A 27,953-nucleotide genomic window follows, 5' to 3' on the forward strand; every position below is an offset into this window, starting at 1 on the left:
TTAAAAAAAAAAGCCAAGTGCAGTGGCATAAATCTGTTGTCACATCACTGAAGGGGAGGAAACAGGAGGATCTCTGGGGCTTGCTGGTCAGTCAGTGTAGCTAAATCATTAAGCACCAAGTTTGGTGAGAGGGTAAGACAGGGAAGGTTGGGAGGGCAGTGAGTGATAACGTGAGACACATTACATTGACCTCAGGCCTGCACACCTATACACACACAGATACAAAGTAAACATTTATTAGAAGGCATCCAAATTCCCTGGAACTAGAGTTTACAGATAGTTGGGAACCATCATGTGGGTACTGGAACTCGAACCTGGGTCCTTTAGTCAGTAGCCAGTGCTACTGTTGAGCCATGTCTTCATAGTTACTGTAGTCCTTAGAAATCAAGAATTTGACAGGGTTTTTTTGTTTGTTTTGTTTTGGTTTTTTTTGTACACACACATTTACATATCTGTAACTCACTAGACAAAATTCAAATTTGGAAAAGGTGTCACCCCTACCCCTGTAATCCTATTTTCTATAAGTGATTTTCTTTTCTCTTACCTCTCAACCCAGTCAAATGCTGTCTTAGAAAAAAGTAAATACATCTGAATTTTTCCCATGTTTATAACTATTTAAAAATACTTTTTAACACTTTTGTTTAGACCGTCGGATGCCCACTGGACAGGAACTTGAAACTTCAGATCATCTTCGTATCAAAGCAGAGCCCTCAGCCCACTTGTTACTTGGGAAGAGATAGCCCATGTGCTGTGGAGATGAGCGGGGAGCAGCAGCCTGATGCAGGTATTGGTTCTGCTAAATCTCTTCTCCAGATGCAGATGTAGCTTATTTGCCAGGATTTCTTTGACTTGTCTTTTCTATCACTATACTGGAAGCCCTTTGAAGTATTACATTTTTCATTGCTATCTCTTGGGTTTGATAATGTGGCACTATGTTACTGTTTGCTGAAAATAAGTTTTTATGAACAGACCTTGTTTTCTAAATAGCTGGATTTTTATGATTACATTATAATTGTTATAAAGTATTTTATGAATTCATAGGAAGTTGCAAAGAAACTATCACAGCTTCCCTGTTCCCCATCACTCAGTTTCTCTTATCTCATGTAACTATAACATACAATAAAAATATTAAATAAAAATTGTATATACAGCATACAAAAATCACCGTAAAGTGCTTACTTAGTTCTGTGTTATTTTGTCATATGTGTAGATTGCGCATAAGTATCACCTTAGTCAAGATACATACTCTTCTGTTACCATGAAGAGCATCCTATTTCTCTTTCTTACAATAGTTTTTAATTGGAGGCAATTATTCATCTGCTATTTCCATAATTTTGTCATTTAAAGAATGTCTCATGAATAAAATTAATATGTGGACCATTTGAGTTTTTTCCTAAAATAATAATCTTGAGATGAGTTGACAGTCTTGTATGTAAAAATTTGTTACTTTTTAAAAAAGTGATTAATTTGTATATGTATGCAGTCAAACAATAAGCTGAGCTGGGGGAGTTTTGTGGAGAAGTGAGAGGAAGGATTGAGGGAGCTGGAGGGGTCAAGGACACCACAAGAAGACCTACAGAGTCAACCAACCTAGGCCCATGGGGCCTCACAGAGACTGAATCACCAACCAAAGAGCATGCATGGGCTGGACCTACACATATGTAGAAGTGGAGCTTGGCCATCTTGTGGGTCCCCTAGCAACGGGAGTAGGGGCTGTCTCTGACTGCGTTGCCTGCCTTTGGATCCCTTTCCCCTTGGGTTGCCTTGTCTGGCCTCAATGGGAGTAGATGCACTTAGAACTGTTGTGACTTGAGATGCCAGGGTGGGTTAGTACCCCTGAGAGTCCTCCCCTTCTTTTAGAAGAAAGAGAGGGAGGCGTGAGGGCAGGACTGGGAGGGAACTAGGATCAGGCTATAAAGTGATTAAATAAAAGGAAAAAAATTGTATGTGTGTGTATTTGTGTAGAGAGGAAAGGACAGCTTGGGAGAATTGTTTCTTTTCTTTTCCCGTGTAAGCCCTAACAATTGAATTTAGGTTATCAGACTTGACAGCAAGTGCCTTTACTTGCTAAGCCATCTTGCCAGCCACAGTTTGTTACTTTGTATTGTGAGTCACATTTCATGATTGTATTGCACTTGTATCAACTACACATCTTTTCATACATTTTGATTTTTCTAATTTTTAGCTATTGCAAATAAGTTGCTGTCAGTAGTTTTGGCTACAGTAATCTATTTTTGGGAGGAAAAATGCCAATGAGTTCATTTTTAAATTTGTTTTAATTTACATTTGAGAATTTTATATAGTGTTTCGGTCAAATCCATTCTCTGCTCCCTCTCCTCCAACCCTTCCAAAGACCCTAACCACTGTTCCCGATTAACTTTGTGTACTATTAAAAAATCCAATGGGTCCACTTAGTGCTGCCTGTATGTGCATGGGAACAGGGCTATCTGTTAGAACATGGGCAACCTATCGAGGGCTACATCCAAAGAGAACTGACTTTCCTTTTCCAGCAGCCATTAATTTCCAGTAGCTCTTTAGCTGATGATGGTATTTGTGAGCCCTTCTGCACCTGTGTTGGGATTTTGGCCAGCTTGGTTTTGTACAGGTTTTACCCTTGTTGAAATCACAATTTCACGATCTCTGAGCCTTGGGGAGGAGGCTGTGTGATGTAGATGTTTCATGTGGGGTTGAGCATTCTACAGTCAGGAGTGTGATTCAAAAGTGATAGGCATACTGATAAAACTCGCACTGTTATCCAGAGTGGCCATACCATTTTTATATATTTTTTCTTAATTCATGTATATTAATTATACATAGTAGTAGGTTTTATTTAATTAAGATGATTTTCATACAGCTGTGTACTACATTTTGGTCATATTCCTCCCCTGTTAACACTCTACTATGTCCATTCTTTTCACAACTGCCTTGTTTACTTTCATGCCTTTTTCTTTTTGGTGATCCAATGAGTCTAATTAGCTTATAAGAGCAGTGGTGAAAAATTATTTACAGCATCATGGGCAGTTGCCATTGGTTACACCGCTGAAAAAAATTCCTCTTCCTCCCCTGGCAACCACTATCTTTATAGATCCTCAGAGAAAGGTACAGGCTACTGGTTCCCTCTCTCCTCTGTTATGGAATGTTGATGGGCCCAGGCTTGTGTAGTTCTTACATGTGTACTCACAGCTACTGTGAATTCATGAATGCAATGACTATGTCACTTTCCACTGCATTCCATCTGTTCTTCTGGCTCTTGTATTCCCTCTTTTTTACCATGTTCTCTGAGCCTCACAGAGTGAGTAATACTGTGCCTCATTTATGCTTGAGCATTTATTTATTCTCAGCACTTTGACCACTTGTGAGTCTCAGATGGCAAAAATAAGCTTTTGACCAAAGCTGATAGTTTGTGCACAAAGAAATATGTTTATAAGGTGATTTAATGGACATAGTATATTCATTTAGCAAAACAACTGGGAGATTTTCTCACTAGGGCCTCTGACCTCCCCAGACATGGGCTTTTGATCAGATTTACCAGCTATACATTTTCTTCGTATGAAACAGGTTTCATATTCAAGCAGAAAGCAATCTATTTCCCCACAATACTCATGCCACTAGTGCACCAGTGTGCACATCTTAAACAATGCTTGGTATTGAAACCTGTTGGACCCATGGCTGAGTAAAAGTGTTGATAACTTTTCAACATCCTACATTGCACCTCCTAGTTATGTAAAACTAGTCAGCAAGGGGGAAGCTTCCAGCTCCGCTTTTTAAAAAAGGTTTTACTTATGTATATGACTGTATATGAATTTGTGTATGTGAATGCAATGCCCACAGAGGCCAGAGGGCATCAGGTTTCCTAGAGCTGAATTTATAGGGAGTTGTGACCTGGTTCATAAAAAGTGGAAGGGTAGGTCAGATCCTGTAGAGCCTTTGCAGCTTTATATGAGTGAAAGGTAAAAGATATATGAATAGGCTTTGCTCTAGAGATAGTAATGGATATCATGAGAAATATATTTAGGATATGCTTCATTGAGTTGTGTATAAGGCTGAATAAAAAGGGAAGGGCATCAGAAATTAAGTTCACACTTTCTGGATTGAGTGAAGATATTGGATAGGACTCCTTCCTTCCCTCCCTCCCTCCCTCCCTCCCTCCTTCCCTCCCTCCCTCCTTCCTTCCTCCCTTCCTTCCTTCCTCCCTTCCTCCCTTCCGCCCTTCCTCCCTTCCGCCCTTCCTCCCTTCCTCTTTCTTTTTCATTCATTCTTTGTTTTTGAATGCTTCACCAATGTGTGTGTCATCCTTTGCAGAGGCCATGCTAATCTTCTCTTTATCAGTCCAGTTTAGTGCATGGGCTGCTGAAGTCAGCATGGCTAGTAATATTTTTACTCAGTTGCAGAATACTCAGAATCAAAATCACAGTGTAAATTTGAGATGTCTATTAAGAATCCTACATTTTGGTGTTAGATACTGTTGACCTTCCTGCTCGGATAGGAGGGTGTCCTGGGACTTGGAAGCCCAGGAACCACACAGCTCTGATGACACACAGTATTCCAATGAAGGGTATCCTGAGACACAGGCACACAGGAACCGCAGAGCTCTGAAGTATTCCAGTGCAAGGGCATCCTGAGACCCTGGAGCCCAGGAATCACATGAGGTGGCTGGGGAGTATCCCTGGGTGAGCCGAGGACCTCAGGAGCCTCAGCCCTGCTCTACTTTGTTTCTTCCCTTCTTCTCATTATAATTTGGCTTCTTCCAATGAGTCACACCAGACAGCAAATCTCATAAAAGAGATTTATTGGGAGGGTCCAGGATGTAGGGGACAAATCCAGGGTTGGCTGCCCCTGCTCCATGGAGAGGATGGCAGAGAACTGAGCAGATGCAGCCTTTATAGAGGCTTTCTTAGGGTGTGGAGTTTTCTAGGGCAGAGATTTCCAGGGTGAGAATTGGTGGGATTTCAAGTTTGAGCCTGGGAAGCCCGGGTTTTTCTTTCTTTCTTTTTAATTAATTTTTTTATTTTTTTATATTAGTCACAGTTTATTCATTTTGTATCCCAGCTGTAGCTCCCTCCCTCATTCCCTCCCTATCCCACCCTCCCTTCCTCATTTCCTCCCAATCCCACCCTTTCTCCCTCATCTCCTCTCTGCCCCTCTCTGAGTCTACTGATGGGGTTGTTTCTTCCTCCTTCCCTTCCATCTGGGTTGTTTCCAGGTTCTGGCTATTACGAATAAAGCTGCTATGAACATGGCTGAGCAAATGTCCTTGCTGTACACTTGAGCATATTTTAGACATATGCCTAGGAGTGGTATAGCTGGATCTTGGGGAAGCACCATTCCTAATTATCTAAGAAAAGTGCCAGATGATTTCCATAGTGGTTGTACAAGTTTACATTCCCACCAGCAATGGAGGAGGATTCCCCTTTCTCCACAACCTCTCCAGTATGTGTTGTCACTTGAGTTTTTGATCTTAGCCATTCTGATGGGTGTAAGGTCAAATCTCAGGGTTGTTTTGATTTGTAATGTCCCTCAATGGAGGAATAGATACAGAAATTGTACTTTTACACAATGGGTTTTCCTTCTCAGGTGTTGGTGGCTTGTTTTTTTAGACTTTTCACCTAAAATTAGCATAACCTGGAGGGGGGGGGTGTCCTATTGAGGGGCTGGAATGTTGCTGCAGTTACTGAAGTCAGAGAGGTCTGGGGGTGGGGCCTGGCTGCTAGAGCTCCTCAGCCAGGGATCTGGCCGCTTTCCTGCCTGAGGATTTACAGAGTTTACAAAGGGAGTCCAGGGCAGGGAAATCTGTCCCTGCTGCTTGAGTCAGGGAGAATAGACAACAGGTACTATATATTTGAGTTCAAAGTAATACGAATAGCTTCATAGTCTCACTGGTTTTACATGATCCATTGTGTAAACTTTAGATTTAGTCCTCCCTGTCCCCAGTGTCAGTGTTCTATTGCTGTGAAGAGATACCATGACCACAACAGCTCTTCTAAAGAAAAACAGTGAAACTGGACGGGCGTCCACTTAGAGAGGTTTAGTCCATTATCCTCATAGTGGCAAACATGGTGGGGAGCAGGCAGACATGGGACTGGAGAGGGAGTTACATCTACATCTGGACGGGCAGGTCTCCCAGATCTCTGACTTTATTAAGTCTGGTTTGTGTTTTTGAAACCTAGAAGCTCATCCCTGGTGACTCGCTTTCTCCAAGAAGGCCACACTTGTTCCAACTTCCTAATCACTATCAAGTAGTGCCATGCTCTAACGACCAAACATCCAAATATACGAGCCTGTGGGGTCTATTCTTAGTCAAACCACCACATCCAGCAAGAGAGACTGTTTCAAATGACTGTTAGGTTGAATTGAACTGACTTAGGGAACCTGCCATTAAACAAAAATTGCTCAATTTTTTGTGTATAAAATCAGTTAATTTGTTTTACAGGAAGCTTGTTTATATGCCTTTGAGTTTACTTGGAGATACTACTTTGTTGTTTTGTTTTCTTTTTCAGATCTTGGGTCTGGTGTAGAAGAAGTAGAGTTCAACTGGGAAGATTATCTGGAAGAGACAGGCTCCACCACTGTTCCCTATGCATCATTTAAACATGTAAGCAATAACCCTTGATTTTTTCTTTCCTTCTTTTTCTTTTTTCCTCTTGAGACAGGGTCTCACTGTGTAACCCAGGCTGGCCTCATGTTTAGAGAGATCTACCTGCTTTCTCTAGTGCTGGGAATAAAGATGTGTGCCACCATGTCTGGCTTACCCCTTTTCTTTTAATCTTTGTATTTTGCCTTAGAATTTTTTCCTACTGCTGTGACAAAGCACCATGACCAAGTCAATTTACAGAAGAAATAATTTGTTGGGGACTTACTGTTTCGGAGGTCAGTGGTTAACATGGTGGGGCAACATGTAAGCAGGTTGCAAACTCTCATGTTGAGATGATAGCCACAAGGCAGAGAGAGAACTAACCGCAGTGGGGTGGGTTTTTGAAACCTCAGAGCCCACCCACGTGACACACCTTCTCCAACAAGGTCACACATCCTCATCTTTTGCAAACCAACTGGTGTCTAAGCATTCAAGTGTGAGCCTTTGGGGGCCACTCTCATTCAAACTACCATATTCCCCTCTCTAACCCCCATAGGCCAATAGCCATACCATAATGCAAAATGCATTTAGCCCAACTTCAGAAGTCCTCATAGTCTTTGGTATCAAGACTGTTTAAAAGTTCAAAGTTACTTCTGAGACTCGAGGCAATCTCTTAATTGTAAATTAATAAAAATCAAAAAGCAAATGTCATACTTCTAATGTATACTGACAAGGAATATACATTACCATTCCAAAAAAGAGGAAAGGGGGCATAAGTGAGGAAATACAAGGCTAAGCAAGTCCAAAACCTAGCAGGACAAATTCCAGATCCTATAGTTCTATGTCTGATGTTAAAGAGCCTAGACAGCCTTTGTCCTTCTAGCTTTGCTGACTTTAACACTCCTCTCTTGGGCTGGTGTTCCTGTCCGCAGCTCTCTTTGGCAGATAGTCCATGGTTCTGGCATCTCCAGCATCTTGGGGTCTTCAACGCAGGCCTCACTTTCACAGCTTGATGGTACGGCTCTCTCTGGGCCTGCCATACACCTGGCCTTAGTGGCTCTCCTTAACCTTTGGGGGATGGTGTTTACATGTTTTCTCCTTTATTCTTGATTCTAAAACCAGAACTATGTGGCAGATGCTTCCAAGTTCTACTGCTACTTGGAATGGAACCTGACCTCCTGGTCCCTTCCTTCAGTTACATTTGATTTGCAGTTGATTTTTAGGCCAGTGGTTCTCAATCTTCCTAACTGGGGATGGGAAGAATGGGATGTGGAGAAAGGAAGATTGAGTAGAATTTTTGTTTGCTTTTTGTTTTTCAAGATAGAGTGCTTTCTCTGTGTAATTGCCCTGGCTGTACTTTGTACTAACCAGGCTGACCTCAGACTCCTGCCTCTGCCTCCCAAGTGCTAGATATAATGGCGTGTGCCACCCCACCTGGCATGGGAAGGATTATTTTTAAATTTAGGGCTGATTAGGGAAATGGTAATCTGTGGTTCTCTATTCAGATTCTTTTATCTTTCACAAGATTTTGTTGACACTGAAAATGAGGACTGAGACTGCCTACTAGCTGTAATTAAAGACCCCAGCCCTCCAGCTAAGGTGCTTGTCTGCCTGAGCTGAGTGTTCTCAAAGGGCAACCAAGCTGGCCACATGGGAGATGAAGACTCCTTGGAGGGAAGGCTTTTACTGTTTTACTGCAGAGTAGACAGAGGCAGACCGGTCAGTATCAGTGGTACTGATTCTTAAAACAGTACAAGTCTTGCTCCAGTGATACGGTTACAGTGTCATTTTGTCAGGCAGAGCGAAGCAGTGCAGGGGAGCTAAGGGAGCTTTGGGGAATAGGAAGGGGTGGTGCTGTGCTCTTAGGGTAGAAACGCTTGCTTCCTTACTGTTTGAACTTTAAACTCTGAATTTTTTTCTGGCAAGATTAAGTCATGGGCAGCACAAATTTAATTGAGTCTGTTTAAGTGTTGAATGATTTCCAAAGCCCTGGTCTCAGGAAATTATCTGCATATTGGGATACTAGTTCCCTTGAAAATCTAAAACAGAATTTTCAGAAGTAACTGATGGTCAACATGTTCTGTCTTAAATCATGAGATCCATGAGTTCTTGGTATTGTTTAGATCTGTCCTAGAGTATAAAGTTGTCTTGGGCATGTGCTAGATTTCTGAGAAAAAACTTTTAAATGTTAATTTCACACTATATTGTCAAGTTTTTTATTTTAAGAAAACTATGTATTTATTTAAAAAGAAAGAACATGAGACTTTGCTTTTGGCTCATTTAAGGACTTCACTCTCATTTTCCAGTGATTTTGACTACATTTCCATTTGTTTTTTAAATTTTATTACATCTTTACTTAATCTGTGTGAGTATAAATATGTGTGCCACAGTGCATGTCCGGAGGTTGGAAAGCAACTTGCAGGAGTTCTCCCAAGGGTTGAACTCAAGACACTCAAGGCTGGGGGCAGGTACTTTATCTCTCCTCATTCCCTTTATTTACTTTATCTGTCACATCCAGAGTCTCCTCTTGTCATCATTCTTCTTTCATGAACTTGACTCTTGAAGGATGTATGTTACCTATCACTTATTTTATGCAGGATTAATTAACCCCAATTAATTAAGTAAATGCAGATATGGCAAGCATGCCAAAGAAAGTTTTTTTTTTGTTTGTTTGTTTTTTTTTTGGTATGGTGTTGACAAGCATATGTAATTCCATTATTGATGATACAGGAGTTATATTAACTTTGATCAGTTTAAAGTGCTGTCTGTCAGTTTTCTTCATTGCAGTGTTACAGTGTGCCTTTGGCAGTTGATAAAATCCTATAGAGCAATCCTTTGAGATTATGCAAATATGTTTTTTATCTAAGTAGTTTTAGTATCTGACAATAATTCTTGCTTGCCATGCTTATTAATATGATGCTTGTCTAATGACAATTGTATTCATTTCTTTTTTTTTTTTTTTTTTGTGGTAAGGTTTCAATGTAGTCCAGGCAGGCTTAGAGTTCATGGTCCTGCCTCAGTGTCTTGAGTGCTGGGCCTAGTTGGAAATGACCTGCCCATATTTTTCCATCATTTTTTTTTCTGCATTTATCTTTTGGTTTGCCACTGTCACCATTGGAAGAGCCTTTTGTTTCCTTTTGACATGTGTTCATTTTTTTTAATATTTCTGTTTATTACAAGATATTTCAGGATCCTACCTTATTTTTATTTTTTCAGAATTGTAACCATTAGTTTCTTCATGATTGCCTGTTCTTGTTTATTGGAATGGTCCTCTGAGTTCAGAGTTAATACACCTATATCCATGTCTATATTGCTTTCTTACCAATACTGTATTTTTATTTAGATACTCCTGCTTCCACTTCAGAATGACAAGGTTCATCTCTCCTCCCTCTTTTATGTGTAGGTTCTTCCACAGAGGCTGTTATTATCCATAGTGTGTTCATATACTTAACTTAATGTACTTTTGAATTGCTAATCTGTATCTTTGTCACCATGTAACTTTTCCTCTGCGTTGGAGCACTTTGTTAGAGTAGCTGACAGAAGCATGGACTGTGACACTGGAAGTGTGGCGTCCTGCATTCGTGTAGTACATACTATTGGTACCACTACTGGTTTATTACCTCTATGGCTTTTGTCACTTCCCTGTTATGGCTTCCTAAATTGTTGTTGTTGTCACTTGAAGCCATGTTGAAAGTTATGAAAATGTGAATGTTTAGTAATGTATATGCTTTCTAGAAGACACTTTCTATGATCATAATGGACTACGTTGTTAAAAATACCAAGTTTCATTACTGTCATGTGGGACAAAGGCCTGTAGCTACTTCTGTTTATTTTTTTTTTTTCGTAGACCACTTCAATGAGTTACAATTTAGTGCTTCAGAAATGTTAGGTCTTTAAAAAGAATTTGGGGCGGAGAAACACTCATGTAATATGTTTATCTGTTGCCTAATAACATTTCTGTCTTTAGGTGGACATACGCTTGCAAAATGGATTTGCTCCTGGGATGAAGCTAGAGGTGGCTGTGAAAACAGACCCTGAAACTTACTGGGTTGCCACCGTCATCACTGCCTGTGAGCAGTTGCTCCTGCTCCGTTATGAAGGCTATGGGGAAGACCGGAAAGCAGACTTCTGGTGTGATATCAGGAAAACTGGCCTCTATCCCATTGGGTGGTGTCGGCAGAATAAGAAGACCCTTGAAGCTCCAGAAGGTAGTGAAATATTTCTTTTCAAGGTGTGATAGAAGATTGCTGTAAGAAAATTTAGATTGGTCATGACCTTAAGTTTTTCAGTCTACTCTCACATAGATTTATGAAGCTTTTTATGCTAACATTTTGAATGAAAAGTTTCATAGTGAGTAATGCACATTTCCTTGTTTTTAAAATGAAATCATATTTTCCATGATTTATCTTGTTTTACTGTGTGTGTTAAGCGTGAGTGCATATGTGTGTACTAGAAGGGGTCTCAGATCTCCTGTCTATAACTGAAATTATAGACAGTTGAGAGCTGCCATGAAAGTGCTGTGAATCAAACTCTGTGTTTAACTGCTGAGCCATTTCTCCAGCCTCTTCCTCCTATTAAAAACTTCTTTATTTTGAGACAGGATATGGCTGAGTTGACCAAGCTATGCTTTCATTATTGTCTAGCCGAGGCTGGCTTTCAACTGGCTATCCTCTTGCTTCTCCTTCCTAAGTAGCTGGGCTTACAGACATGTTCTGTCAGACCCAGTACTCTACAGGTTTTTGTTTGGTCATGCCTTTCATTAGTCTTCGTCTCTGATTTGGTGAGGGGTTGTGCCAAGAGGCCCAGTCTTGGGTCCTCCGAGGCCAGCTCTTCGAGAAAGCATCCAGAGGCCAGCTCTTCGAGAAAGCAGGACCTTGTTCTGTTATAATCAGAGAAGGCCAGAAGAGGATGTTAGTTCCTCCAGGACTGGAGTTAGAGCTGGTTGTGAGCTGCTGTGTGGGTGCTGGGAATTGAACCTGGATTCTCAGGAAGAGCAGTCAGTGCTCTTAACTGCTAAGCAATCTCTCCAGCCTCTTATTTTAGTTATTATTTATTTTTTGAGACATTGTCTCCTGTAGCTCTAGTTGGCCTTTAATTTGCTGTGTAGCCTTGAACTTCTTCTTTTCTTTAATTCAGCGTAATTCGTTTATTCTTTATTTTATAAATATTTTTTATATTTTACATCCTTGTTGAAGCCCCATCCCTCCTCTCCTCCCAGTCTACTCTTTCTCCCTAATCCCTTCCTTTTCCCTCTCCCCAAAAGGGGAGCTTCCTTTCCCATCCTTCCCAGCTCATCATCAAGTTGCATCAGGACTGAGCATGCCCTCTTCCCCTATGACCTGGCAAGGCAGTCATGCCTGGGGAAAATGATCAAAAGGCTGTCAACTTAGTCTGTAGAGGACCCACATGAGGCCTAAGCTGCTCATGCACTACATCTTTGTAGGGGGCCTAGGTCCAGTTTATGCATGGTCCTTGGTTGACGCTTCAGTCTCAGCAACCCAAATCCCCCCCCCCCCCCCCCCCCGCCATGGTTAGTTGGCTCTGTTGGTCTTAATGGAGTTCCTGTCACCTCCAGGTCCTTTTCTCTTTCACTTTCCACAAGACTCCCTGTGAATTGCCCAAGGCTGTGAACCTTGATGTCTGTTTTGAGTCATTGCTGGGTGGCACCTCTCAGAGGACAGCTCTGTCGGGCTCCTGTCTGCTAGTTTAGCAGAGCATCGTTCATAGTGCCAGGGGTTGGCACTCTCGGATAGGGTGGGTCTTTGGTTGGGCCAGGCCTTGCTTGGGCGTTCCCTCAGTCTCTGCTCTGTCTGCTCTGTCTTTATCCCTGTACATCTTGTAGGCACAGACCAAAAGATGAGTAACATAAATGAGCCAAGGGAGGAATGCATAAATCTCACTTGGAAGGGGAGATGGCCTAGACAGAGGTAGTGGTTGAAGAGAGGGAACAAGGTAGGAAGGGATCACAGAGAGTTAAGAGAGTAGAGATCAGACCTGGGGAGAGAGAGGGCAAGAGGACAGAAGGCCTGTAGAGTAAAGAGAAACTGAAGGTGGCCTTATTTCTGTGAAAAGCTGGAGACCTAAGTCAGGGTAGGCTCCTGGGAGGATATGAGGGGTACTCAAGCAAGATTCCTAGTAGCAGAGGCCATAGAAACTGAAGAAGACACAGATGGTAGCTCAAAACTACAATACCCAGGAATCTGGTGCTCTCTTCTAATGTCTGTGGACACCAGGAATGCATGTGGTACACAAACATATACATAGGTAAAAGCATCCAGTATTTAAAGTAAGTAAATGTAAAAAATATTATTTAAATTAAAAAAAAATTAAAAGAAAAAAGATGAAGGTAGAGAAAGGAAGAGAGATTGTGGATTCAAGAAACCTTAGGACTTTTTATAACTTTTTATTTTAATTTAGTTTCAGATTTACATGAAATTTGTAGGAATTGTATAAAAATATTCTGATGACTATGTTTTACCAGTTGTTGATGTTTTGCCACATTTGTTTCATCCTTTCTTCCTACCCCCATAGGCTTCTTTTAAAGAACTGTTTGAGAATCGGCTTTAGTCATGTTGCCCTTCTTACTCATAGAAACTGTAATGTATTTCTAAAAATACATTCCTGAGCAGAGCAGTAAAATACCAAATCAGAAAAGTCAGTCTGGTAAAGTGCTATTATTTAATCTTCAGATCTTTTTTACTTTTACTAATCATGCTAACATTTTTAGAAAAAAGAGAAAGCTCTGAGCTGCATGTTGCTTTCTCTTGCCATGTCCAAGCCAGGCCATGGTGGTTCACGCTTTTTATCCCAGCACTCAGAAGGCGGAGGAAGGTAGATCTCTTGAGCTTAAGGCCAGCCTGGTCTGTATATCGAGTTCCAGGACAGCCAAGGTAACACAGAAAAACTGTCTCTGGAAAAAAAAAAAAAAAGGGATTTAGGAAACCAAATGAATGATTTTTATTATTATAAAGAGATACCTGGTACATATAAGAATACAATGTAGATAGAGTGTTATTACTAAAAAGCAAATAGGGGGCAGTAGAGGGGAGCATGTGAATAGTGGTATAAACTCACAATTTTGGTGTTTATTTTTATTTTTAAAATTTTATGTGTATGAGTGGAGTTTTGTATGTTTTTTGTTTTTGTTGCAATTTTTATTGTGTATGAATGTGTGCCTGGTGCCCTCAGAGGTCAACACAGACACATTTAAGTACTAAAAAACCAGAAAAAAAGAAAATGAATCTAGACTATAAGCATAAGAAAGCACATGAATGTGTTTGTGTATATATTTATTTATATTTTAGAAATAAATGAAATAATATAGAAAAGTTATATGAAAGGAGTTTGGTAAAGATGATCAGAAATTTTCTGAATGTGACTATGAAACAAAATTGAAATTTAAAAAGCAACTCTCTCACAAAGCAAAATAAAACTTTGTGTGTGTAGACAGAACTCGATGGGTAGCCACAAAATTTTTTCAATGACTGTAAGATGTGATTTGCATGTCCATTCCTAGTAGGAGTGTATTTAGGGACCCAAACAAAAACCTTTTGTTTCAGTGGTCATAGTGTTGGTTGTAGAACTGATGGTATTGAAATAGTTATTGGTATACTTTCAAATAAAGCAAAATAATAATGCCTAATTAAAAACTAATTTATTTGGCCTGATAAAAAAGAAATATAGTCTATATAGAATAAAAAAGAAATATAGTTCGTATAGAAGAAGGTAAGTACATGTATGATCTTTTAAAGAAGCAGCAAATGAGATTCTTTTAGTTCTAGACACTGAAAGGGCCTAGAAACAGCCCAGTGGCAGCTGCACTCACTTAGTGTCTTTAATTACCATTTTTGTTATTGTTTGAGGCTGGGTCTCATGTAGCCCAGGCTAGCCTAAAACTCACTGTATAACCAAAGATGATCTTGAACTCGATTCTTCTGCCTGCACCTCTCAGTTGCTGGAATTACATTTGTGAGCCACCACATCTGACTTTAAATAAATACTATTTTTACTGAAACAAATTGCAGTTCCTTAGAGAAGCAGCTGGTTCTGGTTCGGGCTAGGAAATATGCAAATGAGCCAGAACTCGCTTGCCATGCTGTCATGACTGTTATAACACAAGGACTCAGGAACCAACCTCAAGAGACATCCTCTGACCAAAGAGACAGTTTGGGCATTAATAAGGACAACAGCTGCAGGGGCTGTGCAACCATATGAAGTCATTTGTGTATGACTTCATAGTAAAATTTGTAAGCAAAAAGTTCATTGATGGCTTTTGGTAGATGCCAGGGAACCAACTGAGTATTTTAAAAGGAAATATGGAGAAAGAATAAAAGAATCATCAATATATCCTGATTTCATAAATTTTACTTTTAGTTTTTCTTTAAGGAAACATTTTGATTAATTGATGAACAATGAATCAGAGTCTATATGTAGTGCCTGTATAGTGACAATTAAAAGCTGTTTGAGGCCGTGAAGATGGCCCGGTGGGTAAGAGTGCTTGCTATGCAAACTGGAGGGACCTGAGCTTAGAGCGCAGCACCCGCATAATGGTTATGTGTGCGTGTAACATTTGTACAGTGGAAAGCAAAGAGAAGGAGCACCCGCAGGGCTGGCCAGCTAGCTGGCCTACTCGACAAAAATAAGATAGCTGCTCTCTAGTTAAAGAAGAGTTATAAGTAAGACAACGAGAATATGAGTTATTCTCAGTGGAACAAGTTGAAAACGGTACAGGAATGCCTGGCATTCTCTGTTGGACTCCTGTGTATGCTCACACTGATTGTAAACACAGTTATATCATACACGCATGACACACATGCACACACACAATTTTTAAAGAGCTATTAATGTCACAGAAGGATGGATAGCCAGACCTTATGTACCTCTTTGTGGAAGAATATAAATCACTTATGAAATATTTTTACCCTCCCCTTGCCAGACTGTACAGGCCAGTGTGATGGGAACATTTTCTCAGTTGAAGTTTCTTCTTCCCAGAAGACCCTAGCTTGTATCAAGGCAAAAAACAAACAAACAAAAAACTAGCCAGAATATGGCTATGTAGAGAATAGGGTAGGCGAGTTTAGAGGTATTTTGTTTAATTTATTCAAGCTCTCAAAGAAGCAATATACTCATTTTTAAATGATAAATATACCTTCCCCTTCTCTCCCCCCCCCCCCCGCCCCGTCAGGGTTTCTCTTTGTAGCCTTAGCTGTCCTGGACTCACTTTGTAGACCAGGCTGACCTTGAGCTCACAGAGATCTGCCTGCCTCTGCCTCTCCGAGTGCTGGGATAACAGGTGTGTTCCACCACTCCAGTCTTAAGCCATTTCTGTATGTCAAGTTTCTTTGTGTTCTATGGCTAACACAAGTAATAACCATGTTTTCTCTCATTTAGGCATCAAAAATAAAGTATCTGATTGGGATGCATTTCTACAGCAGACCCTGATAGGAGCCTTCAGTCCTCCTGTATCTCTGCTAGAGGGCGTGAGTATCACTGCTTAAACCAGTATGGAAAACCTTTGCAAGGAATGCAAAATTGATTGCTAATTTACTTTTAAGAAGAAGAAACATTGTTATTAAAGTCATAAGCAAAAGAATTGGGATGTTTAGTTTCAGAAGTGGCACTTAGTACTGAGAAGCTTTGGATTAGTAGCCTTTTCTGGTTCTACTGATATATACTCCCATGCCTATTGTGAGCACTCTATTTCAAACAATGCTAAAAGTTTTTTATACTCAGATTAATCTTTTATCCTTACTCAGGGTCTCACACATCTCAAATGCCTAGTAAATATTAAATGAATAAATGAGGTTGTGAACAATGAGCAAATATAATATCCTGTCCTGCATTGACCATGATTCTGTCATCTTGAAACTTGTAGCTATTAATGTATTCTTTTTTCTTTTATACATCTAGATAGGAAAGCTTCACAGAGCAGCTTATACTAGGTCCCAGCACTCAGGGAGCAGACTCAGACAAAAATCTCTGAGTTCAAGGCCAGCTTGCTCTACATAAAGAGTTCCAGGCCAACCACAACTATGGGGGTTGGGTGTTGGTTAAGTGATGACTTAGGAATGAACTTGTTCCAAATGAGCTGGAATGTTCTTGTTCTTTAACTCCATCTCCACTCCTGTAGTCTGGGACATGAGCCCAAGGTAACTGCTCTACAAATTAAGTTTCCTCGAGTCTCTTTTCTATTTGTATGTGTGCATGTACAGGTCAGAGGTTCACATTGGGTGCCAGTTGTTGTCCCTTTTATTTTTTGAGACAGTCTCTCACTTATCCTGGAAGTCACTCAACAGCTAGATTGACTGTCCGGCAAGCCTTTTAGGGATCCTCGTAGCTCTGTCTTCACGGTGCTGGGCTTATGGTTGCCTGCCTCCATACTCTACATGGGTGATGAGAATCTGACTCTTTATTGTAGTTTTATTTTAGTTTATTTTCTCAAGATAGGGTTTCTCTGTATAGTCTTAGTTGTCTTAGACTTAGTATATAGACCAGGCTGGCCTTGAACTCACTGAGATCTGCCTGCTGCCTCCCCAAGTGCTGGGATTACAGGTGTGCACCATGCCCAGTTTATAGTTTTAAGTACATAGGTAGATATTACAATTTAAGTTTAAAAAATTTTTTTCTTGGTGTTTGTGTGCCTGCATGTGTGTCAGTTACTGTGTAGCCCTGGCTAGCCTCAAATTCCCTATTTAGACCATGGTAGCCTTGAGCTCACAGAAATGTGTCTGCTGCTGTTTCCTGAGTTCTAGGATACAGATGTGTACCACCATGCTCAGCTTATTGTTTTATTTTTAGTTCTGTGTATTTATATGTGTCTGAGTGTGGGTTTGTACACGTGAGTCTGAGTACCTGCTGAGCCAAGAAGGGCGTCAGATCCTCTGGAGCTGGAGTTCTAGGCAGTTGTGAGCCACTTGACATGGGTACTGGGAACCAAACTCGGGTCCTCTGCAAGGCATGCTCCTAACTGTTGAGCCATTCATCTAGACTCTAATTGTTTCTTTCCTTTCCTTGTAACCAAAAGTTGTTACTGTATTCATTAGAACATTGTGGAAAGGGTAAAAAGAATCAGAAGCAAGTAAAATCCCGGTAGGAGTGAATATATTATTGCTCACTTAAATGCAAAATACTAAGAACAGTTTAAAAGGTAGGCGATACTTACACCTATTTGCTCTATTAAAAAGAGATCCGCGGGGGCTGGAGACGTGGCTTAGCACTTAAGAGCACTGGATGTTCTTCCAAAGGTCCTGACTTCAATTCCCAGCAACCACGTGGTGGCATATAACCATCTCTAATGAGATCTGGTGCCCTCTTCTGGCGTGCAGGTGTATATGCAGGCAGAATACTAGATACATAATAAATAATTTTTTTTTTTTTTAAAAAAAGATCTCTGATCTTATAAGTGAAAAACAGGATACATTTTGAAAAAAGATAAAAAGCAAAAAGACCCAGAACTAAGAGAAGCAGAAGTAGATATTGACTTGTGTGTAGTGTGTGTACCAAGTATTCTCTGTGGTCTGGTCTTTAGGATGATAGAAGAGTGTGGGCATGCTTGATTTTCTCTTTAATGGTGATCATATTTGTTTTCACAGTCAGACAGAACTCCATTTAAAAAAAATTACACTAAATGAAGCCAGGCCAGGCAATATTGGCATATGCCTCTTTAATCCCAGCACTCAAGAGGCAGAGGCAGGTGGATCTCTGAGTTTGAGAACAGCCTGGTCTATGGAGCGAGTTCCTAAAAGCCAAGGCTATACAGAGAAACTGTGTCTTGAAAAAAAAAAATGATACTAAATGAAATAATAATCTAGAGATACTGTTTAAAATAATTTTATTGTGTCATAGGTAAGGTTTTCTTTATAAAAAAACATTTTCATATCATCCAGAAGTGATTTTGTGGGAGGATATCTGTAGACAATGTAATTTGGTGCCACTGTTTTGGAGTGAGTAAAACAATATGAAGGCTAGTTTGAAATAATTTAGAACTTGGCTTTTAAAAAGAAACATTAACCTTTCCAATGTGATGTTTTAAACACACAGCTCCGAAATGGAAGGAACCCTTTAGATCTCATTGCTCCGGGATCCAGACTAGAGTGCCAAGCTTTTCGGGACACTTTGAGCACTTGGATTGTCACTGTTGTGGAGAACATTGGGGGACGGCTGAAGCTGCGCTATGAAGGACTTGAAAGTTGTGATGGCTTTGAACACTGGTTGTATTACCTAGATCCATTTCTTCATCACATTGGCTGGGCTGCTCAACAAGGATATGAACTCCAGCCCCCAATAGGTGAAGAATAACAGCACTTTCCTATAAACGTCCATTGTTGTTGGTTTTCTTTGTTGGTGGTGGGTTTTGTTTGCTTGTTTGTTTTGGTTTTTCAAGACAGGGATTCTCTGTGTAGCCTTGGCTGTTCTGTACTCTCTTTGTAGACCAGGATGGCCTCGAACTCACAGAGATCCACCTGCTTCTGTCTCCCCAAGTGCTGGGATTACAGGCATGCACCACCACGCCTGGCCCATTGTTATTTTATTATTAATATCTGTGAGGCTGAAATGTAGTCTACATATTTTGAAAACTTTAATTCACATAAAGTGTTTTCTATTTGTACAAAGTAGTTGCATTAAGTGTATATTTCTCTTTGATTTTGTTATTACACTTATAACTTAGCATGCATACTGATTATACCTCAGAATTTTCCTCTAACCAATACTTCACCTCTCACTTGCATTTATTACTATGTTATCCATTTTGGGTATTTATTACATAATTTCATGGGCTACAGCAGTACCTCTGCTCTTACTGTAGATACTTTAACAAACTTTTAATTTTCTGGCCTCATAAACAGAGTCTAATTCTGAGGTTAAGGTAAAAATTCTTTTGTATGAAGGTTTGTTTAAAAGGCCTGGATACTTTCCTATCCTGTAGTAGAAAGTACTTCTGTTTATGTGAATGCTTTCAGAAGTTGAACTGTATATAAAGTTTTTCCTCTTAAAACATGCTGTTTTGTCTCACTGAAGCCATCAGGCATCTGAAAAATGAAGCTGACTGGCAAGAGATTCTGGCCAAAGTGAAAGAGGAAGAACCATTACCCTCTTACTTATTTAAGGTAAAAACAGAAACTCATGACAAATATAGATTTTTCTCCTTACAATAGAGAATAGCAATTAGGCGAGTTAGAGAATGAAGAATAATTGTTGGAAGCAGAAGAGTGTTGTGGCCTCTGGTGTGGAAAGGAGGGGTCAGACTAGAGGGATGATGATCACCCTGTTTCCCAGCAATTACCTGGGTTTCTCTCCAGATCGTCCTAGAGCTATTGAATGTCTTTTTTTTTCCCCCTGTAATCATGTTTTATTTTGCTTTTCTTTTTGAGACAAGATTTCTTTGTGTAGCCCTGGCTGTCCTGGAACTCACTCTGTAAACCAGGATGGTCTTGAACTTAGAAATCTGTCTGCCTCCTGAGTGCTGGGATAAAAGGTGTGCACCACCACTGTCCTATTTTCGTTTCTAGTCTTAACTACAGAACCTTAACTAGTTAGGAAATAAATTTGATTTTTTTTTTCCAGATGCCCATTGAATTCCAGATGTGGAGAGGAACTTTCTATGGGTTGTTGTTCTGAATAGATTTTTCCAGGAAGATAAATTACAGGATTTACCAGAAGCTTAACAATTCTGTTATTTTAATTAACTAGATTACCTTTTTTGTTGCTTTGACGAAACACCTGTGACAGAAACAACCTAAGGACTGAAGGGTCTGTTTGGGCTCTTTGTTTGAAGGGATGTAGACTGTCATGGCCGGGAAGCATGGAGACAGGAGCTTGAGGTTTCTGGTCACAATATACATGCTGTCAGGAAGCAAAGAGAAATGAATGCTGGTGCTCAGCTCAATCTCTACCTTTTTAGTCAGTCCAGGACCACAGTTCATAAGGGTTCAGAGTATAGCTCTTCTCTCCTTGGTCAAACCTCTCTGGAAATACCCTCAAAGACACACCCAGAAACACGCCACCTAAGTGATTGTAATTCAGTCTAACTGGCAATGATGAGTAACTATCACAACTGTTCAGGTAACATGTGAGTATAATTAATCAGTGTACAATATACTCTATTTTTTATTGTATGTATTTCAGGATAAGCAAGTTATTGGAACTCATGAATTTTCTGTAAATATGAAATTGGAAGCTGTGGACCCATGGTCTCCTTTTGGGATTTCTCCTGCTACAATTGCTAAGGTGAAATGGGAATGATTATTCTTCTGGGAAGAATTGCCATCAGAGTGACTAGTTGAGGAAATTATGATGATTTGATCTGTAGGCTCTATTAATACAATTCATTGTAAAGCCAGAATCACTTTTGTATATTTGTATTGTACAGGGTTTTGTTTTGTTTTGTTTTGTTTGTTTGTTTTTGGTGTGTGTATGCCCTTTCTTTTTCAGAGATTAGTAGTTCTATACAGCCAAAGCAGAGCAGGGTCAGGGAATCAAAATAGTAGAGGGAATGTTGTTTGGAGGCAAGCCTTACTTTGTGTAACTAGAAAGGACTTGACTAATATTTGGGCCACAGTGTTTATAAAGTATGAATCTGGGCAGTGCCATCACTTACCTAAACAGGGGAAGGGTTTGGGGAGCAAAGAGAGACTTGTGGGACTCACAAAATTAGCATCATCAATAAGATATTTACAGCTATGTGTTCTGGAATCAGACTTTAATCTCTCCAACAGCTGACAGAATTAAGGCTTTTGTTAAGAGGAAGCACAGGAGCTGAATACATTGTCAAGGTGCAATTACTGATTGATGTGGGATCTGTGGTGCTTGTTGAGGACTAGAGCAGAAGCCCATTTACTATGGGAGTAGTTACTAGGATGCTTAATTATCTGACTTGATGAGATTTACATTATCTTTGACTTAGTGGAAGATTATTGTCAGCAATGAGAGATTAATGAGACTGTAAATAGTCTTAAGACCTTCTCTGGAAGCTGGAGAAGTTGCTCAGTGGTTAAGAGCTGCTTTTAACAGAGGACCAGTTTAGTTCCCAGCACCCAAGTGCTGTGGCTTATAACCACCTATAATTACAGCTTTAGGGCCTTCTCAGCACGTGCTCCCCTGTGGCATATATACACTCATACACAGGCAGGCACACATGTACGTAATGAAGTAAAAATAAATCTTTAAGACAGAGAGTGAGACTGAGACCTACCAACTTTTCTCTGGATTCTGGATCGATACGGGCTGCTTAGGACACAAAGGACATTGATTAATTCTCATTTTGGCATTTGAAGTTAGGACAGTAATGTAGTTGACCACTAAGCTAAGCTTAAACTAAATTTTGCTTTCAACCCAATTACATGGTTTGAGTTTGGGTTTGCAGTTTTTTAACTGTGTAACCTGGGGTAAATTACTTTACCTTTCTTTGAATTCATTTTCCTTACCTGAAAAATGGAATTGAAAATGGTATCTGCCTCATTAGATTGTTATAAAAAGTAAAACTGAGTAAATATATGAAAGATATTTATCTAAATAGTACCTGACATAGAACCATTGAATATTTTAATAATCCAGTGTGAGTATAAATTAACTTGTATAAGCTTGATTGTGCCAAGGAAAGTACAAATATGTGTATTACTCTATGTATATTAGATATATGTGTGTGTGTACACACACACATATATATAACACCTAACATATATTCTGTGTATAATATAAAGCCGTTTGTCAGTTTTTTCTGTTAATTTTACAGGTTTTTGATGATAAGTACTTTCTAGTGGAAATGGATGACCTTCGACCAGAAGACCATACAAGGCGATCATTTGTGTGCCATGCTAACAGTCCTGGCATTTTTCCTGTGCAGTGGAGTCTAAAGAATGGTTTACATATCAGCCCTCCTCCAGGTATGGATTTGAGTTCTTCTATCCGGTTTTTCAAAGTTACATTATCATTATTAATTATGTAGGGTCTCACTATATAGCTGAGTGGGTCCTCACACTCACTAAATGATCCTTGGTGGCCTTAAATTCCTGATCTACCAGCCTTAGCCTTTGAGATATATATTGGATGATTGTCAAGATCTTTTATAACTCTTGTCTTGTGTATTTTGGAGGTCCAAGATAAATGATCTAGATTCCATAATTTTATTTATTTGTTTGTTTGTTGAGGAAGGGTCTTACTGGCTCTGGCTGGCCTAGAACTTGCTATATAGACCAGGCTAGCCTTGAACTCTCAGAGCTCCACCTGCTTCTGCCTCCTCAGTGCTAGGATTAAAAGGTGTGTGCCACCTTGCCCAGTTCATTCTGTAATATTTGAAGTCACAAGCTAAAAATGTACTTGTGTGTGTGTGTGTGTTCTCATTCTTTGACATGTATCTGTATAGCCAGCTAGGAGAGATTGAAGCCTGGATTCTGTTCTGATTCCCTTGTCTGTTCCATTTGGAATTTGTTGGAAAGTCACAGAGGGGTAGGTTTCCTAGTTTGCTTCCCTGGTGCTGTGATAAGACATGGACCAAAAACAACTTTGGAGAGGAATGGTTTATTTCATCTTAAACTTAAAACCCGCCACTGAAGGAAGTCCAGGCTGGGACTCAAGGTAGGAAGTGAAGTAGAGACTGTAAAGGAATTCTGCTTAATGGTTTGTTCCTTTTGGCTTGCTCGGACCGCTTTCTTATACAACCTGGGACCACCTGCCCCGAGGTGGCAGTACCAGCAGTAGGCTAGGCCTTCCTACATCAAACATTAATCAAGAAAATGCCTTGCAGACTCTCCCTTGGGATGCCTGATGGAGGCATCCCTCGATTGGGATTCTCTCTTTCCAGGTATGTCTATGTGAGGGTGGGTCATAAGGATGATCTTCTTAGGTGTTAAGGCCTTGTTATGGAGGTGACTAACCAGAGGGAAGTTATGATCAAGATCTAAAATGAGTAACAGCTCATTTTACTTGTTCTTATAACTTTGTAAAATACGATATTTGACCTGATCAAAGCATTTATACAATGCTTGTTATGAACACGTATTGGATGTATCACTGAGAAGGCAGAGGTGGAAATAGTCTAGCCTTTTAAGAGGTATATGGGAGGAGACCTCCTCAGAACTTCCCAGGTTGTCTGTCCTCAGTGAGCACAACACAGGAGTACCTGGTGGGAATGTGCGGCATTGAACCTGTTGCTTTGCAGGAAGGAGCATAATACACCACGCTCTTGGCACTGTTTACTACCTTTGTGTGAAAACAAAAAACAGGGTGCATGAGTTTGGGGCATGCTATAGACTAGTCAGTTGACCTTGAAAACACAGGGGAAGTAGTGAATTGTGTAACTGAAAATGACAAAGTAGAAATATTTAAGAAGGAAACATGTCGAAGAATGTTTTGTCAGGAAGTGAGATAGGGTCAAAGGGAGAACCGAGGCCCTTTTTGTTTGAACAAGAAGAGGAATATCAGGGACTTGTTGCCTGTAGGAAGATACAGTTTTGATTAAGCTTTGAGACAGCAATTTAGGCAAAGTGGACCTCAGCCGTGCAGCTCCTCCCACACAGATGGGGCTGAGTCAGACACTAGCGTAGAGGTGGTTCTGCCAAGAACTTTGATAGATTGATGTAGAGAGTTGTTTCTTTTAGTCTGAGTTGAATATATGATTCAGACTATATCAGAGCATTTAGAATTTTAAAATGTTTTTTAATTGGCACATATACATTTATAGAGTACAGGGTAGCATTTTAATACATATAATCAATATATAATGATCAGGTTGAGTAATAGACACATCTGTTAGATAAAATATCAATTCTTTGTGTTGTTAGCAGTCAAAATCTTTTCTGTTAGTAGTTTGAGATGCTCAGTTAATTTTTGTCAACCACAATTATCCTACTTTAGTGGGGAGTTTAGAAATTATTTCTCATATCCAGCTGCATTTCTGTGAACACTAACTTCTCCGTCTCTGAGAATACTAGACAGATTCTGTAGTACATGAATCTGAAAACAGTATTAACAGCATTGTATCAGAGCTGGGCTTAGTGGGGCACGCCTTTAATCCCAGCACTCAGGGAAACAGAGACAGGCAGATCACTGTGAGTTCAAGGCTAGCCTGGTCTACATAGAGAAACCCTGTCTCGAAAAACAAAGCAAAACAAAAAAAAATTCTATGTCAGCAACAACAACAAAAGAGTATTTCATCAGACAAGGGTGTGGTGGTATATGCCTATAATCCTAGAACCTGGAAGGTGGTAGACACAAGAGGGTCAAGAATTCAAGGTCAGCCTTGGCTGCATGAGTTCCAAAATAGCCAGAGCTACATGAGACCCTGTCTTTAAAAAAAAAAAAAAGTCATTATATTGGTTTTAGGTAAGACATGTTGAAGAACGCAAATAGTCTTATCAATGAAAAGTTCTTACTGATTAAAAATACTAATAAAATGAGTAATGCAAAATTTCTGTATAAAAAAAGAAATGCTGTATAACTTTTTTTTTTTTTTAACTCTTGGCAAATTACCAGTAACTAGCCGTACAAAAATACTGCTCTAAAAAAAATCTAGCTTGAAACTTGGAAGTTTAAACACTTACGTCATGAATTTTAGTATATAATTATAATTTGCCCAGAGTTATTCTGTTTTATAAAATTAGCTATATACAGTCCTGGGTTCAGTTTCTTAGCATGAAAAATATACAGTACCCCTCCACTTGATGAGAGTGGCGTTCGGAGTTGTGAGCGCACCACTTGTGGAATGCTAGAGTCACAGGCATGTTGGGTGTGAATCACTGCTCTCTGTCTCTGTAGGCTTCCGGAGCCAGGACTTTGACTGGGCCGACTACCTCAAACAGTGCGGTGCAGAAGCTGCTCCCCAGAAGTGCTTCCCTCTGGTGAGACCCCTCAGAGCGCTGCTCCCCCGCTGGGCTTCTGTGGTGCTGCTGACTCTTTTATGACTGTTACTTCCAAGTTAATCAGCTCATGTAACCCAGATAACTACCTTGTTGATAACTGTAAAGTAGTCCTAAGAAAACTCATTTACTGCACAAGATAGCTTGTTAAATAAATTAGTTTTACAAGTTTACATTATATATATATATGTATTTTTTAATTAGGTAAAGTCATATGAATTTGAAATTTTATTTTATAATTTAGTGGTTCAATGATAATGAAAACTGTTAATATTAAATAGAGAAAAATTGTTACATTTTTTAAAAATACTTTTATTTCAACAACATATGAGCCTGTTTCAAAAGTCCAGATAATTAAGGTACCATACTTAAGCCAGATATGGTGGTGCACACTTATAATACCAACTTTCAGGACCACTGGTTCTCAACCTGTGGGTCACAACCTTTTTGGGGGTGGGATGACCATTTTACAAGGTCACATATTAGATATCCTGAATATCAGATATTTATATTATGATTCATAACAGTTATGAAGTAGCAACAAAAATAATTTTATGGTTGTGGTCACCACTATATGAGGAACTGTATTAAAGAATCCCAGCATTAGGAAGGTTGAGAACCCCCTCAGCTGAAGAGGCTGAGGCAAGAGAGGAGGATTATGAGTGCAAGACCATCATGGGTACATAGCAAGTTCTAGGTCATGTTGGGCAGTGTAGTAAGACCTTGTCTCAAAACTCAAACAAAAACAGAGTAAAAAAAGGACAAGCTGAATAGCCTTTAAGTATGGTGGCATGTACCTGTAATTCCAGCACTTGGAAGGGTGAGGCAATAGGATTACCATGGACCAGGCTGCCTTACAAAATCTTGTCTCAAAAATACCCACCTCTGGTAGGGCGTGGTAGGTTTTGACTTTAATCCCAGCCTGTAACAGGTGGATCTCTGTGAATTTGAAGCCCACCTGGTCTGCACAAGCCATTTAGGGCTACAATAATGAGTTTCTATCAAATAAATAAATAAATAAATAAAATAAACAAACGGTAGGCAGGGAACCTAATAACACGAAAAACTGAGAAGGTAGAACAACGCCTGTCTTGTTTCTGTGCAAGCCCCCTCCTAGAAGTGACTGTCAGGTTCAAAAGAAATTCTGTGGTGCCTGTTAGCACACCAAAGTGCCTGGCGGCCTTGAGGCTCCCTCAGTATCAAAAGTACCTGTGGCTCTTGCCCACTACCCTAAACTTGTTCAGCTTATGGGCTTCCCTTCCCTCAGCTTCTCATGCCTTTATGATCTTTTTACTTTGCCTCTGTCTATGCACCCTCTTGCCCCTCTCTTGCCCACACTCTCTTTGTCTTCCTCTCTTGCTCTCTCCACCTCTGTCCTCTCAAGATTGGTCCAGTCTGCTGGCCATGTTCAGTCTGCTGCTTTCTCTTCCTGCTCTGCACTCTTCCAGATGCCTCTGGCTAGCTCCCTCATATCTACAATAAAAATCTTCCCTTCTCTTGGAAAGCTCACGTCTTTAGTTTATACAGTGACCCCATTTTATTTTTTATTCACTGTAATTCTTGTATTTATAACTCATTTTCAAAATAATACTTTGCATTCTTTTTTGTTGTTTTTGTTTGTTGAGACAGGGTTTCTCTGTGTAGCCTTGGCTGTCCTGGACTTGCTTTGTTGACCAGGCTGGCCTCGAACCCAACAGTGATCCGCCTGCCTCTGCCTCCCAAGTGCTGGGATCACAGGCGTGCACCACCGTGCGCGGCATATGTTGCGCTCTTTTGAGGTATTAATTGTAGACACTTAATGTTAATGGCTTAGTACAGCAAATGAACAGTTAACTGTATTGTGTTACCTTCTGTCTTAACTACCCCTGTTTAGTTTTAATGAAATTTTGGTTAAGGTTTTGCATTATGTGCCTCCAAACTTTTAACAGCTGACTGCTGCAGTATTCTATGATTATTTTCTTTTTTAAACATTTGTCATGTTAATGATCTTTGTGGTTATAGGTTTAAATGTGATCATTCTTGGTTACTACTTATATTTTAAAAATAGGAAACTAAAACAAAAAACTGATTAGAAATTTTGAGTATGTTTGCATAGAGTTTGTCAACCTTGATTTTTTTTTCTACAGAGTAGGATCTAGCTAGCCATTTATTGACTAACAACTAAATTTATATCTGTCTGTGTTAACCTATTACTGTTAAAGATCTTTTCCTGTCCCCTGTGTGATATAGAGCAGCGACAGCTGGGCCTTCACTGTATACATACCTCTTAAAAGTTGTTTGTGTCCTTCTGCCCAAAGAGCTTGTATTATATCTTTTCCAGAGAATAAATCACTTTCTGTAGGAAAGGGAAAGACACAGTTGTGTCTGTGAGGTGTGTAATAAGTACATAATGGCATACGGTAAGTGCTTTTTAAATGCTTCTAACAACATTTCTTGTCAAAAAATAACAAAGTAAGAAAGGGAAGAAAGAAAGGAAAGAAAAGGTCTTCCAAACATGAAGCTATACATCCGTAATCCCAGTGTTCTAGGAG

At 39.9% G+C, this 27,953-nt stretch overlaps 1 protein-coding gene and 1 non-coding gene across 8 annotated transcripts in view; one reads left to right on the forward strand and one right to left on the reverse strand.

Annotated features, from left to right (window-relative positions):
- Window positions 1-27,953, forward strand: part of Sfmbt1 (Scm like with four mbt domains 1) — a 110,392-nt gene that overhangs the window by 56,358 nt on the left and 26,081 nt on the right. For 6 of the 7 annotated variants that reach the window (XM_060390794.1, XM_060390793.1, XM_060390795.1 and 3 more), the window contains 9 exons: window positions 646-784; window positions 6,498-6,592; window positions 10,539-10,779; window positions 15,962-16,050; window positions 18,611-18,857; window positions 19,589-19,677; window positions 20,696-20,797; window positions 22,302-22,452; window positions 25,322-25,404. In XM_060390794.1, the coding sequence (XP_060246777.1) occupies window positions 757-784; window positions 6,498-6,592; window positions 10,539-10,779; window positions 15,962-16,050; window positions 18,611-18,857; window positions 19,589-19,677; window positions 20,696-20,797; window positions 22,302-22,452; window positions 25,322-25,404 (1,125 nt within the window). In that variant the 5' untranslated portion in view covers window positions 646-756. Of the gene's footprint in view, window positions 1-645; window positions 785-6,497; window positions 6,593-6,782; window positions 6,868-10,538; window positions 10,780-15,961; window positions 16,051-18,610; window positions 18,858-19,588; window positions 19,678-20,695; window positions 20,798-22,301; window positions 22,453-25,321; window positions 25,405-27,953 lie in introns of those variants that run through there. The other variant, XM_060390797.1, reaches the window with a different exon arrangement.
- Window positions 4,259-4,361, reverse strand: LOC132656663 (U6 spliceosomal RNA). Its single transcript, XR_009594382.1, has one exon. It is a non-coding gene; the product is annotated as a U6 spliceosomal RNA (small nuclear RNA).

This window comes from Meriones unguiculatus, chromosome 9, assembly GCF_030254825.1.
Source record: "Meriones unguiculatus strain TT.TT164.6M chromosome 9, Bangor_MerUng_6.1, whole genome shotgun sequence".
Taxonomy (NCBI): Eukaryota; Metazoa; Chordata; class Mammalia; order Rodentia; family Muridae; genus Meriones; species Meriones unguiculatus.